At 43.7% G+C, this 16,120-nt stretch overlaps 2 protein-coding genes across 4 annotated transcripts; one reads left to right on the top strand and one right to left on the bottom strand.

Annotated features, from left to right (window-relative positions):
• The first annotated feature begins 259 nt into the window (after positions 1-259).
• Positions 260-4,261, top strand: LOC117188773. 3 transcript variants are annotated; one of them, XR_004472836.1, is made up of 6 exons: positions 405-631; positions 1,363-3,053; positions 3,136-3,202; positions 3,267-3,677; positions 3,732-3,889; positions 3,940-4,261. XR_004472836.1 is itself a non-coding variant. In XM_033393136.1 (5 exons), the coding sequence occupies exons 2-5, from the start codon at positions 1,373-1,375 to the stop codon at positions 4,184-4,186; spliced, it is 2,646 nt and encodes an 881-aa protein (XP_033249027.1). In that variant the 5' UTR covers positions 260-364; positions 1,363-1,372; the 3' UTR covers positions 4,187-4,261. The 3 variants fall into 3 exon arrangements, 2 of the variants coding, with proteins under 2 accessions (XP_033249027.1, XP_033249026.1); XM_033393136.1 differs by lacking the exon at positions 405-631 and adding an exon at positions 260-364 and having other exon boundaries at positions 1,363-3,202; XM_033393135.1 differs by having other exon boundaries at positions 420-631; positions 1,363-3,202.
• Positions 4,262-4,463: 202 nt separating this feature from the next.
• Positions 4,464-6,262, bottom strand: LOC117188774 (asparagine synthetase domain-containing protein CG17486). Its single transcript, XM_033393137.1, has one exon. It carries the CDS (start codon positions 6,209-6,211, stop codon positions 4,490-4,492), a length of 1,722 nt encoding a protein of 573 aa, XP_033249028.1. The 5' UTR covers positions 6,212-6,262; the 3' UTR covers positions 4,464-4,489.
• Between the last annotated feature and the right edge of the window lie 9,858 nt (positions 6,263-16,120).

Raw genomic sequence — 16,120 nt, 5'->3', positions numbered from 1 at the left:
CATATACATACATATGTATATAAAAGAAGAAGATAACAATTTAATAAATTCCAAATCAGAACCATTAATAGCGGAAACCAGTTATTGACAGTTATTAGTGCGTTTTTAAGTTTTTAATGAAAAATCGATAATAAAAAATTGATATAACTATTTTTTAGCTTAACATTCAATTTTGAAAACAATTGTTTCATTTGGTAAAATCAACTGAAATGATATCTTATTCGAAAAAAACTCGGTATCTCTTAGAGAAAAAAAGCTTCTCACTCCTAATAACAGTGGAGCGCTGAGCTTTGATCAAACGAGATCAACGTGTTGTGAAAGCGCATGCGCGAGTGCGGGCACTGGTGGTCGTTCCAAACAAAACGTAAAAAAAAATTTCCCATTTTATTTACTTTGTATTTATTTTCCCAGCTAACCACTTGCTATTATTTCGACAATCAATTTAAAAAAAATCCAATATGGAATGCAGTCTGGTTTATTTTCTAAAACAAAATAGTTGCGGCTTTAGCGAATCTTGCAATAAAAACTTTTGGTGAAAATGAAAAGAAAGTTGTGTATATACATATGTACATATGTAGTTCATGAGAAAGATTTTTTTGAGTCTTTCCATTTACAATAGATTTTTAAATTTGTGAGTAATTTCCCGAACTGGAACTATTTGTGTTGTTGACTTGGCACAGAATGTAACTATTTCCAACATTCTGTTGTGTATGTATGTATGTATGTTTACACAAGTCTTCTTATTCGCATGTGCATGTGTATGTAGTTTCGTTTTCTTGATCAAAAGATTGCGTGAAAATGACTAAATTATTTGCATTTATACACATTATTATACATTAGATATTCATAGTTAATGAAACCGAAGTTTTCAGTTCGTGTCAACATATGTATGTACATATCTGTAAATACATACATGCATACATATAGCCTACTTTCTCTAAAGATCAACTACTAAGCATGTATGTATGTATGCATATGTTTGTTTACATATGTACGCACTCGTGAATGATACGGATGAAAATAAAGATGAGGCCAAAAAAACTCTTGGCTTGTCATGCTATAAAATAGGATTCAATAAAATGTTGTTGACCTTAAGTGTGAAACACTTATGGTATAACATCAATATACATATGTACACACTAGGTTCTTGATAAGAAACCAGCTACATACATACATACATATATCCAAAAGCATTTGTATTTAGCTGGTTTTTGGGATGACTGAGTAGCTCGGAACATCGGAACGAATAGTATAGTAGAGCGTTTCTTACACATATAAGTTGAATATACAACGAAAACACAAAATACAACACATAAGGTCAACAAGTAACTAAAAACATATTTTCGTACTTATATTTTGTAGGCACATTAAAATGGGCAATTCTGGCAGCTCCCATCAATTAAACATCCAGAGACAAAATACGGACCCCAGCCCACATGCTAAAAATCTCTCACAACAATTTCGACAAAGCTCACATCGTCATTACGACTATTCAAAGCCTGATATACGGTCGAGTCCTACTCCACAGAAAGGGTATAGCCAGCAATGGCGGAGGTCGTTTCCGACGTCAAACAGTCAGAAGGTAATAAAGTATAAAACAGATGAAAATGTCCAATTTAAAGTACTTCCACGGATTGACAAGAGCCTTCACTTACGAGCCACTACAAATGGAGCAATACTCAATTCCGGAGGTACGATCAGCGGTCGAAGGCTGAGTGAAAACCCTATTTCATGCCCAACGAATGCGCCAATGCAACGATCGCGGACCTTCATAGTCGAATCTACAAATAATTCATTGCAGACAGAGTTTACCCGTTCACAAACGCTTCATCATGTTAAAGCTAATTACAAAAAAGACAATTTAGTATCAAATAAAAAATCGAATTTGACACAAATGCAACGCCACACATATTCAGAACCGGAACTCGTGAACAAGAATAATAAAGAAACTGCGACGAATCAATCCCTAGCTAGATCGGAAAAAAAGAACAAGTACACTAAAAAACGTAGGGCTCCAGAAGTGCCTACCGAATCAATAAATATTGTACCAGCCGTTCATCCAGAAACAGCGGAAAAAGATATCTCTACAAGTATGAGGATTACAAATGAACAGGGCAGACAAACTCATTTTTCGAAAAATACAGATCGACTAACTACAGTAAATAAAGGTTCAAATTTATCATTTAAGAGGAAAAGTGCGGAGCGAAACTCTGTTGGTGGAAATTGCAGGCCAAATGTACCCATAAATCAGTCGAAATTGGCCTACAGGCGTGAAAAAAGTTCAGACGCTATTATAATAAGAAGTAAAAATGCAAAGGAGGTTAATGTTAACACAGAAAGCACTGGAGAAAAGAAAACGCATTACAAACATAATAACCATTCCATTAAAGAATCACCCATGAATTCTGCTCCGAATAAAAAAGATACAAAAAATATTTCTGCTCCGACCCCAGAAGCTCAAAAACACAGGCGAACATTTTATTTCGGCATGGATGTCAACACTATCACAGAGACTCGGCAAGATTCTCAAGATAACAAAGTTATGCAACCAATTTATGGACTTCAGCCAGATTCTACCGGAAAGAATATCGTCTCTATCCCAACTGCTCATAATACCGAGAAAAACTTGAATTCAAATGAAGGTACATCGCTGCTTTTCGTTCCAAATTACGATATTGAGTATAAAAAGTCAACAAGTCAAGAGGACAGCGTTGATGATAACGGCTTGCGGCTTTGCATCCGTCCTACATTGCCACGTCGCCAACTTGATACGCCGTCCTTTAGCCCGGCGTTAGCTTGGCGCACTCTTCTTGATGATGACGTTCAGATTGATAGAGAAATTAATATATCAGATCCAAATGGTTACCAAAAAACGGAAAAAAACGAGTTGCCAATTCAACCGAGCATTATTTACGAAATAAGACATGTGCGCAAAATAAACAAGTTGCAAAATGCATGGACGCCTGAACAGGACCTGTGCGATCAAATTGATGATACAGCGGGGAATCTCGCCACAGATTCAGACTCGAGCTCGGACGACTATCGCTCTAAATGTGAGGGAGAAGCTTTATTATTCTACGGTAGCAAGTCAAAAATATCTTCCCATAATTCGGTATCACCCCTCCACACCTTTAGTCTTTCCCTGCCTAGAGATGGTCACTTACAACATGCGCGGAAGCTTGATAATTTAAAGTCAAATGATGTCAGTTTAGTATTCTAAGATATAGAAACGATTCAACATTAATTAATTGGATCCTTTTTTATAGGTATGCATTTACAAAAGCCTTCGGAAGAGAAAGCCTGAATTTTTTTTCAGCAAACGGCCGGGTAGTCAGGCTTCCATCTCAAATATTCCGACTGCGGGTACTACAACAAAAATTGATGGCTTCGAGAACTGGATGCTGCATAAAAATGTCGGCAAAAATGGAGTTTGCTTGAATAGAATTAAGGATACAGATAATAGCCAGGAATTGCCTGTTATTGAACAACAATCACTAAAAACACTAGCTGGGGGAAAGCACGTAATGTATTTGCCCGGAAACAACGACAAGCCCGCTTGCAATAGCTCCAGAGGTGAACTAGAAACTTGCAAAACAAAACCCAGTCGTCATTTCAAAAGCCGACAACGCCACGTACCTGAAAACCTGCAAGATAGAACTCCAATATATCCAATTACGGTATGAAATAAAAAAAAAAATGAAAATTCCTCAAAATAAAGAGTATATTTTCAGAGTGCAACTGAAACGAATGTAAAATTAGCTGATAGGTTTCATCAGCGATTTACATTTCATAATCCAGTCCGCTTATTGGAGAAGTTGTATTCAGATAGATCAACAAAAGATGTCGATACTGAAAATATTCACAGAAGCGAGGTTGAAGCTTTAAAAAGGTAATTGTCTTATATTTTATAAATCATTTTCTAATCATATTTAATTTTAGAGTGGAGGAAGATTTTCAACGCAATCGTGCAAATGAAAAAGAGAGTATTCGTCATCAGTTACAACTTCATTTTGGTCTTGAAAGTAAAAACAAAGGACTTTACAACAGCCTGCCCAATCCATCAATGCTTGATAGCTTTTCTTCCATTGACATAAATGACAGTAACAATAACACGTTTTGTCGAGATGATCCGGAGGGCTGTGCGTCCAACGCGTTCCCTGTGGGTCCTGAAGGTAACACCTGCTGATCCTTATGAGGTGCGATAGATAATAAGTCTTCCCCGAAATTCATTAGCAAATAAATATGTATATAAATAAACAAATTGAGGGGTTAATACGGGGGTATTATGTTCCTAGATATCAGACAGGTCTTTGATCGGATGAGAAACCGATTATATTATCAATCAACATCAGTGCTAAATCGACATAGCAAAGTGCCTCCGTTTGTTTATACATATGTAAATAGCCCCGAATGTGTAAACATCGTAGCTCCAAGCGTCTGAAAATAAATTAACATAACTCAGGTGAAATTTGTGAAGTTCGTTTTTATTTCAACAGGTATTTTCCAACGAGTTAGCAAGATTGAACTGTAAGTAAATGGAATGCTGTGCTGCGTGCTGCTTTTTGTCAGCAATTCTTGAACCAAATTGAATAGCTCGCTTTTTCAGCAGTACCGCGTCCCGCAGACCCAATTGGTATCCATACAGTCTTAACAGCAATTTATCACCGACCCCTTCAGGGAAGCTATAGCAACATTTCTGTTTCGGCATTAGAGACCGAACAAACCGAACTACATTCTCTTCAATGAAAGGTGCACGTGCTGTTTTCCCATTATCCGCAATAACGCGATCATCTCTCGCCAAATTTCGAGCAGGTATTCTCTGCCAATCCTTCTCAAGTTCATTCTGTACAACAAGCTGACGCTCTATGTCGTCGCCCAGACAATGTCTATAAGCGTTTCGGTGGCGAGTATATCCTCCGAACAACTCATCGGCACCACTACCTATGAGAGCAACTCTGGCAGATGATAGTACAGTATGGGTAGCGAACCAAAACGCGCAGCCTAGACTCTCATCCAAAACAGTCTGTAGCGGATATATAAGATGACGGATATGTTGTGAGAGTTGAAGCTGTAACTCCTGGCGTGTCACATTGACTTCTATCAGGATCCAGAACCGCTTGGGACAGATACGTTTCAGCTCATTGTATGATTGTAACGCAGTCTTGCGGTCAGGAACATTCCAATATTCCTGTGTATCAGCTGTATTTGGAGCAGTTATTCTTTCAAACGCCACATTAATAAGTTCTATCGGCTCTCCATCTGGTACATATCTATCAGCCAGGATGGCTAAGACAGTGCAATCGATGCCACCAGAAAAAAGGATACACACTTTCGCGTGTGTACATATGCTAGTGTTTTGGCCAATCTTTAAGCAATTACGGCAAAAGGGGGCCGTTTGAACTCGTGATGCTACAGAACTTTGAAGTAATTTACTAAATGTTGCTAATGCTGATTGGACTTGAGGAGTACTAAGCAGGTTTTCATAAAGTGTTTCATGGTTGTCGACATATGGAACTTTGTAAAAGTCATAGTCGAAATCCAGTTTGCTTTTTAACAACCAATCTGGTGATATTGTACGTTTGATTATCGTTTTCCAGCCCATTGCCAAATCAAGCGTGCTGAGTTGCTGATGTGTATATGCATTCAGGTGCTGCCATGGATATAGTACACAGCTGCTCAAGTTATCAATTTTTAATTTGTACAGTCCCAACGGAGGCAATTCAAGTGTTGATAACTGATCGATATCCGAGTAAAATGAGGTGCTCAGTAAATGCAATTCTTGCTGATTATGCTCTATAATCAATGAATTTCTTCCCAAAGCATCCCGGCAAAAGTAAAGCATTTCCTCACGCCGGTTATATATTATTAAACAATATGGTCCCTCCAACACCGTGAGCACAGAAAGTATCTCTTCATCACAGTGGCAATCAGACAACTTCTTAGCTAACCAAAATGTGTCTGCCATTGAGTCTGGTTTTTCCAAGTTATACAAATCTCCATTAAACAACAATACACAATCCCCTTCGATTACGGGCTGTTTCTGTATACTCTCTCCTTGTTGCCACAAGACACTACCGGAGAGTAGAACGTTATCCAGCCGTAGCTCATCCTGCACATCTGGGCCACGATTACTTAAGACAGTTTTCAGGGTATCAGTTAGATCAAGACAGCCAGCTGTATTCTGATTAATTGCACAAAAAATTCCACACATTTCAACAAATATACATGTGCACCAGTGTGTCCGCGGACTAGGGATGGTACTCTGTTGATATCAGTGATATGAAATATACCGTTTGAACCTCACAAATATACCGCTCATTTTCAAAATATAACGTAAATATACTAATGAAAAAACGAACTTAGCCCACTTGAACCCCCTTTATTTAAAGAGGATAACAGTTCTAGTTAATCCGCGGAAAATAATACTAATAATAATTACTCTTCTTTATCTTTGCATAAGAAAGACCACTATATATTTCACCTAAAGTGAGTTAAAATTCTTTAGGATTCATAATTTTCGTGGAAAGTATTCTAATACCCACTGGTCGACAATGGCTAATCGTTCTCTGTCCATGATCGGAAATCATATTTCTCGATTTTGATATTCGGTTTAATATTATTAGCTAGCTAGACCCTTCAGTTCTGAACACATAATTTTATCCGATTGATGATTCAATTTTATACAACATTGGCTAAATTAAGGTTTGAACAAAAAGTTAATACATAAAACGTAAGTGAGTATGGAATGCAACGTCAGTTTATTGAAGGAAGGAAAGAAGGACATTATTGCGCTGAAAAAAGACATTTCTGCGATGAAAAATTCGTGAACGAAAAAGAGTACCAGACGGACAAAGGCGATGTACAATTTGTATGACGACAATTCGATACTTTAAATGTTAATGGTATTCTGGTAAAGAAAGGATGAACTAGTAATACGTTTCGCACCCTGAGCACATCCTGGAGGAACAGTGAGGGTTTTCTATAGATGTCCAAAAGCAGCTGGTCGGAATTCTCAAAATTTAAACAATTTTAAGTTAGTGATATGGCTATTTAATTGGCTATGATAAATCAATCCATTTATGTTCTGTTCTGCTCTTTATAGAAGTTGGTTTGGCCTTGGCTGCTCGCAATTTTTTTTTCTTGGACGTACACATGCAATGACTGCATCTTGCAAGAGGCGATGCAATTACTTCACCGTCAAGTGGACCGTCTGAAACCAGCAGAAGGCTGTTACGCGAGCATGCAGTAAAAATAGCTGTTAGACTAATATTCGAGGAAAATTAGCACTAAAGTTACTAAGAGAACTAGGCATGCATTCAAAATACAAATACCACTACAATTACTAATGACTAGAAAGGTGTGAAGGGATTAGTAATTTAATAAGAGGAAGAGATATAAAAAAAAGAAAAAATATAATATGGTACAGTGAATTATAATCCGAGCATAAGACCCTAAACGGTCCATGCAAGGAATAATTCGATAATAGGAATCGTGAAGTTTATGCGGCTCAACAGATCAGGGCTGTCTATGTCATCCCTGATCAAGTTGTGCATAAAAATCACACCAAGCATTTTTCTACGGTTATCTAAGGATGGGAGGTTTACTAATAGTAGTCTATTAGAGTAAGATGGGAGTCTTACACCCGCATCCCAGTTAAGGCCCCGCAGAGCAAAGAGTAAAAAGTTTTTCTGTACTGATTCTATACGGTCCTGGTGTACTTTGTACTGAGGGCACCATACACAGGAGACGTATTCTAAGATCGGACGAACAAGCGAGGTATAGAGAGTCTTTGTTATATAGGGGTCGTCAAATTCCTTTGACCACCTCTTTATAAACCCAAGCACGTCCATGGCCTTATTTAACATGGTAGAAATGTGCTCGGAAAACTTTAACTTGGGGTCTAACATAACACCCAGATCATCCACCAGGGTAATTCTCTCAAGAGAACCACCAAATAGGGTATAGGGAGCCAACAAAGGGCTAGAACGATGAAATGTCATAACTTTGCATTTCGAGGCATTAAGGTGTAACAAGTTTGCACAACATCATGACTGAAAGTTATTGAGATACATACCACAGATAACTCCATAATAAAAAATTTGAACACAATTAAAATCAAATAATATTCCAAAACAAATGGCTATCAAACCAGTGTGCCAGACAACGCTAGTAGGAGGAGAGGAGAACAGTTGCAGCAGCAGCTAATGAGAGAGAGAGAGCTACTGAACAGAAAATTATGAGAGCGAGAGAGAAAGAACAGTTATTGAAGTTGAGGTGATAGCAAGAGAGTGATAAAACAACAAAAGCTACAAGACGAGAGACGAGAGCTGTAATACAATGTAATGCATACTCACGGCAACAATACAAACACGAAAGCCGACGCCGAAAAATTAGAAGATAAATAAATAATGTTTAAACACAAATCGAAAGGCATGCACTCGCGGAATAGAATAGATTTCCAGATTGTGGGCTGGTTAGGAAGTTAATTAAAGTCTAAGTATTTATGTAAACACCGGCTGGCGGAAATCCTCTATCTGAACCCTCCACGAGGGTGCCGGCTGGGCAATGGACACTGCATTACCCCGGACAAGGGTAATGCACTGTCGCTTGCTCTGTCCGGGGTAATGCAGTGTCTAGCCAAGGCTATGGTCCGGCGTCTTCCCGATTCAAAGTCGGGTGAACCGAACCAGGGCCATGGCTAGAGGTGCCTGGCGGTCAGGCCTAAAACGCTAGGGGGTGGTCCCCCCGAAAAATATTAACTAGTATGGACCCTCGGGCCAACTATGGAGTCGGAGAAGGAGCAAGCACGGGTTGGGATGTCAACCCAAACGTCGGTGGAAAGCGTGACTGCTAACACCGGCGGGCACGGGGAGGAGCAGTCCTCTCTGCGTGTCGCCAGCGGTCAAACCTCAGACTTGGCGGGAGCAGGCCAGGTCAGTTGTAATGCTACTGCCACAACAACAACAACAAAAACAACTCACTCCGTAGCCTGCAAGTTGAGCCGCACAGATGCCGTAGTCGATACAGACACGGATCTGGAGAGCGTGCTCTCTCTAAGCAGGACGGATGAAGAGAGCCTTCTCCGCTCGCCGGAACCAGGCACCAGCTCCCTGCGTAGGGAAGGGCCGAAGCGTTCCAAGGAGGGGATGAAGGCCAAAGCGCAATACAAAGCAGCGCTCAACATCAAAAGCCGGCTGCAAGGTAAAGCAGACATTTTCCAGGAGGAGAAGGTCAAGCTAGCCTGGGCCGAGCAGAGAGTAGAGGAGGGTCGGCTACATTATGCTCAGATGCCACAAATGAGGGCGTCGAATGGCGAATATGCCAATAAGGTGGAGGAGATGATGGCCACCAAGAGGCAACGCTCCACTGAGAGTGCCATTAAGGACACTCCAGCGAGCAAGCGGCAACGCGGGCCCAAGAGTGCAGCCCCTCCAGCGAAAGCGGCCAAGAAGCCAACGAAGCCGAAAGCGAAGGTGAGCGATGTGACCAAACGACATCTGATCGTGGCACTCATCAACCGCAGCGAGGAAAACGGCAAGATGTCAGCGGCACAGTGGAAGCTGGTGCACGCGCGTCTCGTCGACGCACTTTTTGCACAGATGGAGGAAGACCCCGCGGCCCCAATGCCCACGTTCGATGGTGCTGGGTGGCTAAATGGGGTTAAGATCCTGAAGTGCAATGATGATCCAACCCTAAGGTGGCTGACGCGTACGGTCTGCCAACTGGAGGCTATATAGGAGGGGGCCAAGCTGGAGGTTGTGGACCGGGAGCTTATCCCGTCCAAGCCTAAGGCGAAGGTACTCTTCCCCATCACAATCCAGGGGGACCGAGCGCTGAAGCTCCTTCAGCGGCAAAACGCGGACGTGCCAACGGCCGATTGGAGGATCCTACACATTGGTAGCCCACTACCCAACGAGGGGGGCCAATGTGTGATCCACCAAATAAACAAGGAAGCAGAGGATCTGCTATACCCCAAGTTCGGGAAGATGGCGTGGGGCATGGGTAGCGTCTACCTGCGCCTCAAAAAGCGCCACCCTGAGGACAAGGACGCGCATACCCTGCAGGCAGGCGAGGTGGAAAAGGACTTAGGTCTCGAGTCCATCGTGGAGGCCGCCCAGGGTCTTGCGCTTGAAGACGAAGAAGAGGAAGACGGTGACCTGACGCTGGTAGTCAACCCGTCAGGTGCAAGTGAGCCAGCCACCCATGCTGAGTGTGCTGCAGCTCAACTTGCATAAAAGCAAGGTAGCGTCGGCGGAGCTCCTCATCGCCATGGAGCAAGGGCTCGCCGACAGTCCAGGAGCCCTGGATTGCGACAGGCAACTCAGTGGCCGGACTAAAGTCCTCAAATCATAACCTGTTCTACTCAACATCGGTAAGCAGGAACAGAACCGTCGTACTCGTACAAAAGGGAATCCATGCTTACCTTATGTCTCATTACAGCACGGATGACCTGACGGTTGTGGTGCTGGAAAGTGAGGAAAAGCGCCTTCTGGTGGCTTCCTGCTACATGGCTCACGACAGACCCGCACCACCCGACGAACTCAGGAGCCTGGTGACAGAAGCCGGCACCAAAAACTATCAACTCGTCATCGGAACGGACGCCAATGCCCACCACAATGTGTGGGGAAGCACCGACATCAATGACAGAGGTGAGTCACTCTTAGACTTTATACTAGCAACTAATCTATATATAGCAAACGTTGGGGACGAGCACACCTTCGTGGGTCATCCATCCATCATCATCCTCATCCAACGTGCTAGACCTAACACTTGCAACGGGAAACAGTACTACGGTATCTAGCTGGAGGGTCCTCGAAAGACCATCCTTCTCAGACCATAAGTACAGTCAGTTCAAGTGCGAATTCAAACACCCTTCGAAGACAACAGTCTATAGAAACCCCCGGAACACAAACTGGGCAAAGTTTAAAAAGACAGTTACTTCGAAGCTCGCGAATCCGGGCTCAGTGAAATCCGCGGAGGATATAGAGAAGTCCCTAAAGACCCTATCCAACGAGTTACTGAACGCCTACCATGCATCGTGCAAACCCTCGAGAACGAAGAGGAGGTCCAAGCCACTCTGGTGGAACTGAGATCTCTCTCTCCAAAGGTACAACCTCAAGGAATTCTTCAAGATCGCCAAAAATGCGAACGAAGAGATTGTCAATGAGGAATATAAAATCCTACTTAGGAGCTACAAGAAGGAAATACGTAAGGCACAAAGGAACTCGTGGAGAAACTCTGCTCCAACATCGAGAAAGTGCCCGAAACCGCTAGGCTTCGGAAGCTGCTTTCAAAGCAGCCCACAGTACAGAGCCAACTAATACTAGACAACGGACAGTGGACCGAGGGCAGTAAAGAAGCCCTAACAGCACTAATGGAGGCGCACTTCCCTGGATGCACCGAGGTCACTGACGCCAAGGAGCATCAGGACCTAGCAACCGAGGAACAGCACCCTCCAATAGGTCTGTTAACCACTAAGAGAATCCACTGGGCCATAGACTCCTTCGCGGGCATAAAAGCACCAGGACTGGACGGGATATTCCCAGCCATGATGCAGTTGACCAAAGAGGTTCTTACCCCATGGCTCCTCGCAATATACTCAGCATGCCTAAGTACGGGCTATATCCCCATCCAATGGAGAACCTCGAGAGTTGTCTTCCTCCCTAAGGCAGGAAAGTGCAGCCACGTGAGTCCCAAGGATTACAGACCGATAAGCCTTACCTCCTTTATACTAAAAACACTAGAAAAGCTGTTGGATTTGCACATCAGGAATGAGGTAGAGGGACTGATGTCAACAAACCAACACGCCTACACCAAGGGGAAATCAGTGGAGACGGCACTACACTCGCTAGTAGCCACCATCGAGAGCGCCCTTCACAACAAAAAGTATGCTTTGGGAGCATTTGTGGACATCTCAGGAGCATTCAATAACAAGCAATAACAAGTCGCCTAGAAGCGAATAACATACACCCTGCAATCAACGTCTGGATCAAAAACCTCCTAAGTTGTAGACGGGTGCAATCGGAGTGGGGCACTGCTTCCATGGTAAAGGGGGCACACAGAGGCACACCTCAGGGTGGAGTCCTGTCGCCACTACTGTGGAATCTGGTGGTCGACGACCTCATCAAGAGATTTGAAAGGAAGGCCCCAAAGATAACAGCTTATGCAGACGACATAAGCATACTTATTACGGGTGTATGTCCATCGACCCTCAGCTCCTTAATGGAACGTACACTCAGGGAGATACGTGAGTGGGCGGAAGAGGTAGGACTCAGTATCAACGCGGACAAGACGGACCTCATCCTCTTTACCAAGAGGTACAAGGTACCGATATGGACCCCCCCGAAAATTGACCAAACTAGGCTGACTCCAAAATCACAGGTGAAATACCTAGGCACAGTACTGGACAGCAAGCTGGCATGGAGGCCCAATGTAGTGGAAAGGGTGAAGAAGGCTACCATTGCGCTTTATGCATCCAAGAAGATGCTCAGCAGCACATGGGGCCTGTCACCTGCTCTAATGCACTGGATCTACATCTCGGTGGTGCGACCAACTCTGCTGTATGGAGCCTTAGTGTGGTGGCAGGCTACTGAAAAGAAGACATACCATAAGCTTATGGAAAAGACTCAGCGACAGGCTCTGCTCTGTATTACAGGGGCGCTGAGGTCAACCCCAACAAAAGCACTCGAAACTGTACTCGGAATCGACCCCCTGGACATTCACGCTCGCCTGATTGCGGGAAAGGCAGCACAACGCCTCATAGCATCAGGAAATCTATCTCCACAAGGATACGGGCATAGTTCAATCGGCAGGGAAATGACCAGATCAACTGATTACATGACCCCCCAAACTTGCCTTGACGTCAAAACAACCACATCTTTGGGACCTGAAGACTGGAAAATTGGAAGGGACCAAACTGAGCACCTCAATATATACACAGACGGCTCCAAGATGGACGGAGGAGTAGGAGCGGGCCTATACTGTACAGACCCTGAGATAAGGCTGTCGTATAAGCTACCGGACCAATGCAGCATATTCCAGGCAGAAGTTTTGCCATCGGGAAAGCAGCGGAGGTCGCTCTCCTCACAGAACGAGCACACGATGCGGTCAACCTATTCGTCGACAGCCAAGCTCCGATAAGATCCATGCAGTCGTCCGCGGTCAGTTCCAGAAGTGTCTTGGCGAGCAGGGAGGCATTAGACATCCTAAGCACGACAAAGACAGTGCGGATCTATTGGGTTCCCAGCCACCAGGGCATCGAAGGAAACGAAGCGGCGGACGTACTAGCTAAGGAAGGCGTCGGGCTGGAGAATAGGAGAAACGAGAACGTGCCTGTCTCCCTCAGAACGCTGCAAGGCGATCTAGAGAAGCAGGCTAGAGCACAGACTGATAGCAGGTGGAGGAGTACCACCACCTGCAGAACCTCGAAGATACTACCTACTGCACCTACCACGAAAGGACTGTAGATTGCTAGTGGGAATACTTACAGGTCACTGTCTGGCTGCTGCACATGCAGCAAAGCTAGGCATCACCAACAGAGACAGTTGTAGGAAATTTGAGGAACCTGGGGCTATCGAAACCCTGGAACATCTCATCTGCAACTGTCCGGCTCTCTCAATGGCAAGGAGGAGATACCTGGGCGCCCCAGTGTTGGCATCACTGGAAGATGCCTCCAAAAGGACGCCACAGGAACTGCTGGCCTATGCTAAAAACACCTCGATTCTCGGGGACTTTTAAAACCACATTAACACTCCCGCGACGGTTCATACACCCCCCCATCCGGATAACTAAGGGCCATATTGGCTTATGCGTGGCCCCGCTGAGGGCCGTCCGGGTTAACCTAACCTAACCTATGTAAATACCGGTTGATTATGCAAAACAAAGGGAAAATATGCGGAGCGCAAAACAAAAACGCGGCTGATCTAGAATCTCCAGAAGTAGTTTAATCCTCCTTGGTTGCAGATAGAATTCTAAAACTGCTTTTGAATTGACGGAATTTTTTCTCCTCCCCCAAATCCTTAGTATTATCATGTCAAATGCTCATAACGAGATTTTCCATCTACGCAGTCCACTTCAATATGCGTGTATTGTTAGTTTTATTAATGGCTGCAAAATACTAATAATAATATATAGCACATACATAGGTACATACATATTTATGTTTAGCTAACAAACTACTGCCATTTTCTGATCACAACATTTTGCACATTTTTAATCATAGATATTTGGCAGGAAAAATTGTACGTATGGGGGGAGCTCGCAAGAATTCCCATGTGTATATGGAGATGTCCATTTCCATGAAGGAGGCTGGGCTTGATCTGGGATGGTCAGAAATTAGAACCAAATTGGAAAACATGACCAAAAAATACAAGTACGTATTATTTTATTTGGCAAACAAGAAATTGTGAAACCCACTATATTTGCAGGCTTGAAAAAAACAGAAGGCAGAATTATGATAAGCTAAACTCATTGATCAGAACACATTAGGCATCCACAGAAAGTTAAATGAAATATATTTTCTTATATATTATTGTTTTTATTTTAGAGATGTATCTCGTACATTATTATTATTTTTTTTTTTTAGAATTGTATTTTATTTATAAAATAATAATAATAATATAATTTTTTGTTTGCTATTACTTTTGGAGAAACTTATACAATAGTCAACAGTCAGGAAAAATTATGATGATTTAAAAAACAAAAAGAAAATAAAAAAAGGTCCTTGGCAATGTCCAAGTTACGCATATACCACTCAGCTCCGGAGATCCTACGTAGAAATAAACTCTGGAACGTCATGATCCTTGCAAGGCTTGGTGGCAGGCTACTGAAAAGAAGACATACCATAAGCTTATGGAAAAGACTCAGCGACAGGCTCTGCTCTGTATTACAGGGGCGCTGAGGTCAACCCCAACAAAAGCACTCGAAACTGTACTCGGAATCGACCCCCTGGACATTCACGCTCGCCTGATTGCGGGAAAGGCAGCACAACGCCTCATAGCATCAGGAAATCTATCTCCACAAGGATACGGGCATAGTTCAATCGGCAGGGAAATGACCAGATCAACTGATTACATGACCCCCCAAACTTGCCTTGACGTCAAAACAACCACATCTTTGGGACCTGAAGACTGGAAAATTGGAAGGGACCAAACTGAGCACCTCAATATATACACAGACGGCTCCAAGATGGACGGAGGAGTAGGAGCGGGCCTATACTGTACAGACCCTGAGATAAGGCTGTCGTATAAGCTACCGGACCAATGCAGCATATTCCAGGCAGAAGTTTTGCCATCGGGAAAGCAGCGGAGGTCGCTCTCCTCACAGAACGAGCACACGATGCGGTCAACCTATTCGTCGACAGCCAAGCTCCGATAAGATCCATGCAGTCGTCCGCGGTCAGTTCCAGAAGTGTCTTGGCGAGCAGGGAGGCATTAGACATCCTAAGCACGACAAAGACAGTGCGGATCTATTGGGTTCCCAGCCACCAGGGCATCGAAGGAAACGAAGCGGCGGACGTACTAGCTAAGGAAGGCGTCGGGCTGGAGAATAGGAGAAACGAGAACGTGCCTGTCTCCCTCAGAACGCTGCAAGGCGATCTAGAGAAGCAGGCTAGAGCACAGACTGATAGCAGGTGGAGGAGTACCACCACCTGCAGAACCTCGAAGATACTACCTACTGCACCTACCACGAAAGGACTGTAGATTGCTAGTGGGAATACTTACAGGTCACTGTCTGGCTGCTGCACATGCAGCAAAGCTAGGCATCACCAACAGAGACAGTTGTAGGAAATTTGAGGAACCTGGGGCTATCGAAACCCTGGAACATCTCATCTGCAACTGTCCGGCTCTCTCAATGGCAAGGAGGAGATACCTGGGCGCCCCAGTGTTGGCATCACTGGAAGATGCCTCCAAAAGGACGCCACAGGAACTGCTGGCCTATGCTAAAAACACCTCGATTCTCGGGGACTTTTAAAACCACATTAACACTCCCGCGACGGTTCATACACCCCCCCATCCGGATAACTAAGGGCCATATTGGCTTATGCGTGGCCCCGCTGAGGGCCGTCCGGGTTAACCTAACCTAACCTATGTAAATACCGGTTGATTATGCAAAACAAAGG

Source organism: Drosophila miranda, chromosome 4 (genome assembly GCF_003369915.1).
Source record: "Drosophila miranda strain MSH22 chromosome 4, D.miranda_PacBio2.1, whole genome shotgun sequence".
Lineage (NCBI taxonomy): Eukaryota > Metazoa > Arthropoda > Insecta > Diptera > Drosophilidae > Drosophila > Drosophila miranda.
This window is presented reverse-complemented; position numbering and strand designations above follow the sequence as displayed.

Excerpts from the sequence above, each read along its gene's own strand:
- LOC117188773 (XM_033393135.1), top strand. The coding sequence starts at position 582 with ATGAGAAAGATTTTTTTGAGTCTTTCCATTTACAATAGATTTTTAAAT. Across the intron at positions 3,203-3,266 it reads ATAATTTAAAGTCAAATGAT|GTATGCATTTACAAAAGCCT; the intron begins GTCAGTTTAGTA and ends CCTTTTTTATAG. Across the intron at positions 3,678-3,731 it reads CTCCAATATATCCAATTACG|AGTGCAACTGAAACGAATGT; the intron begins GTATGAAATAAA and ends GTATATTTTCAG.
- LOC117188774 (XM_033393137.1), bottom strand. The coding sequence starts at position 6,211 with ATGTGTGGAATTTTTTGTGCAATTAATCAGAATACAGCTGGCTGTCTT.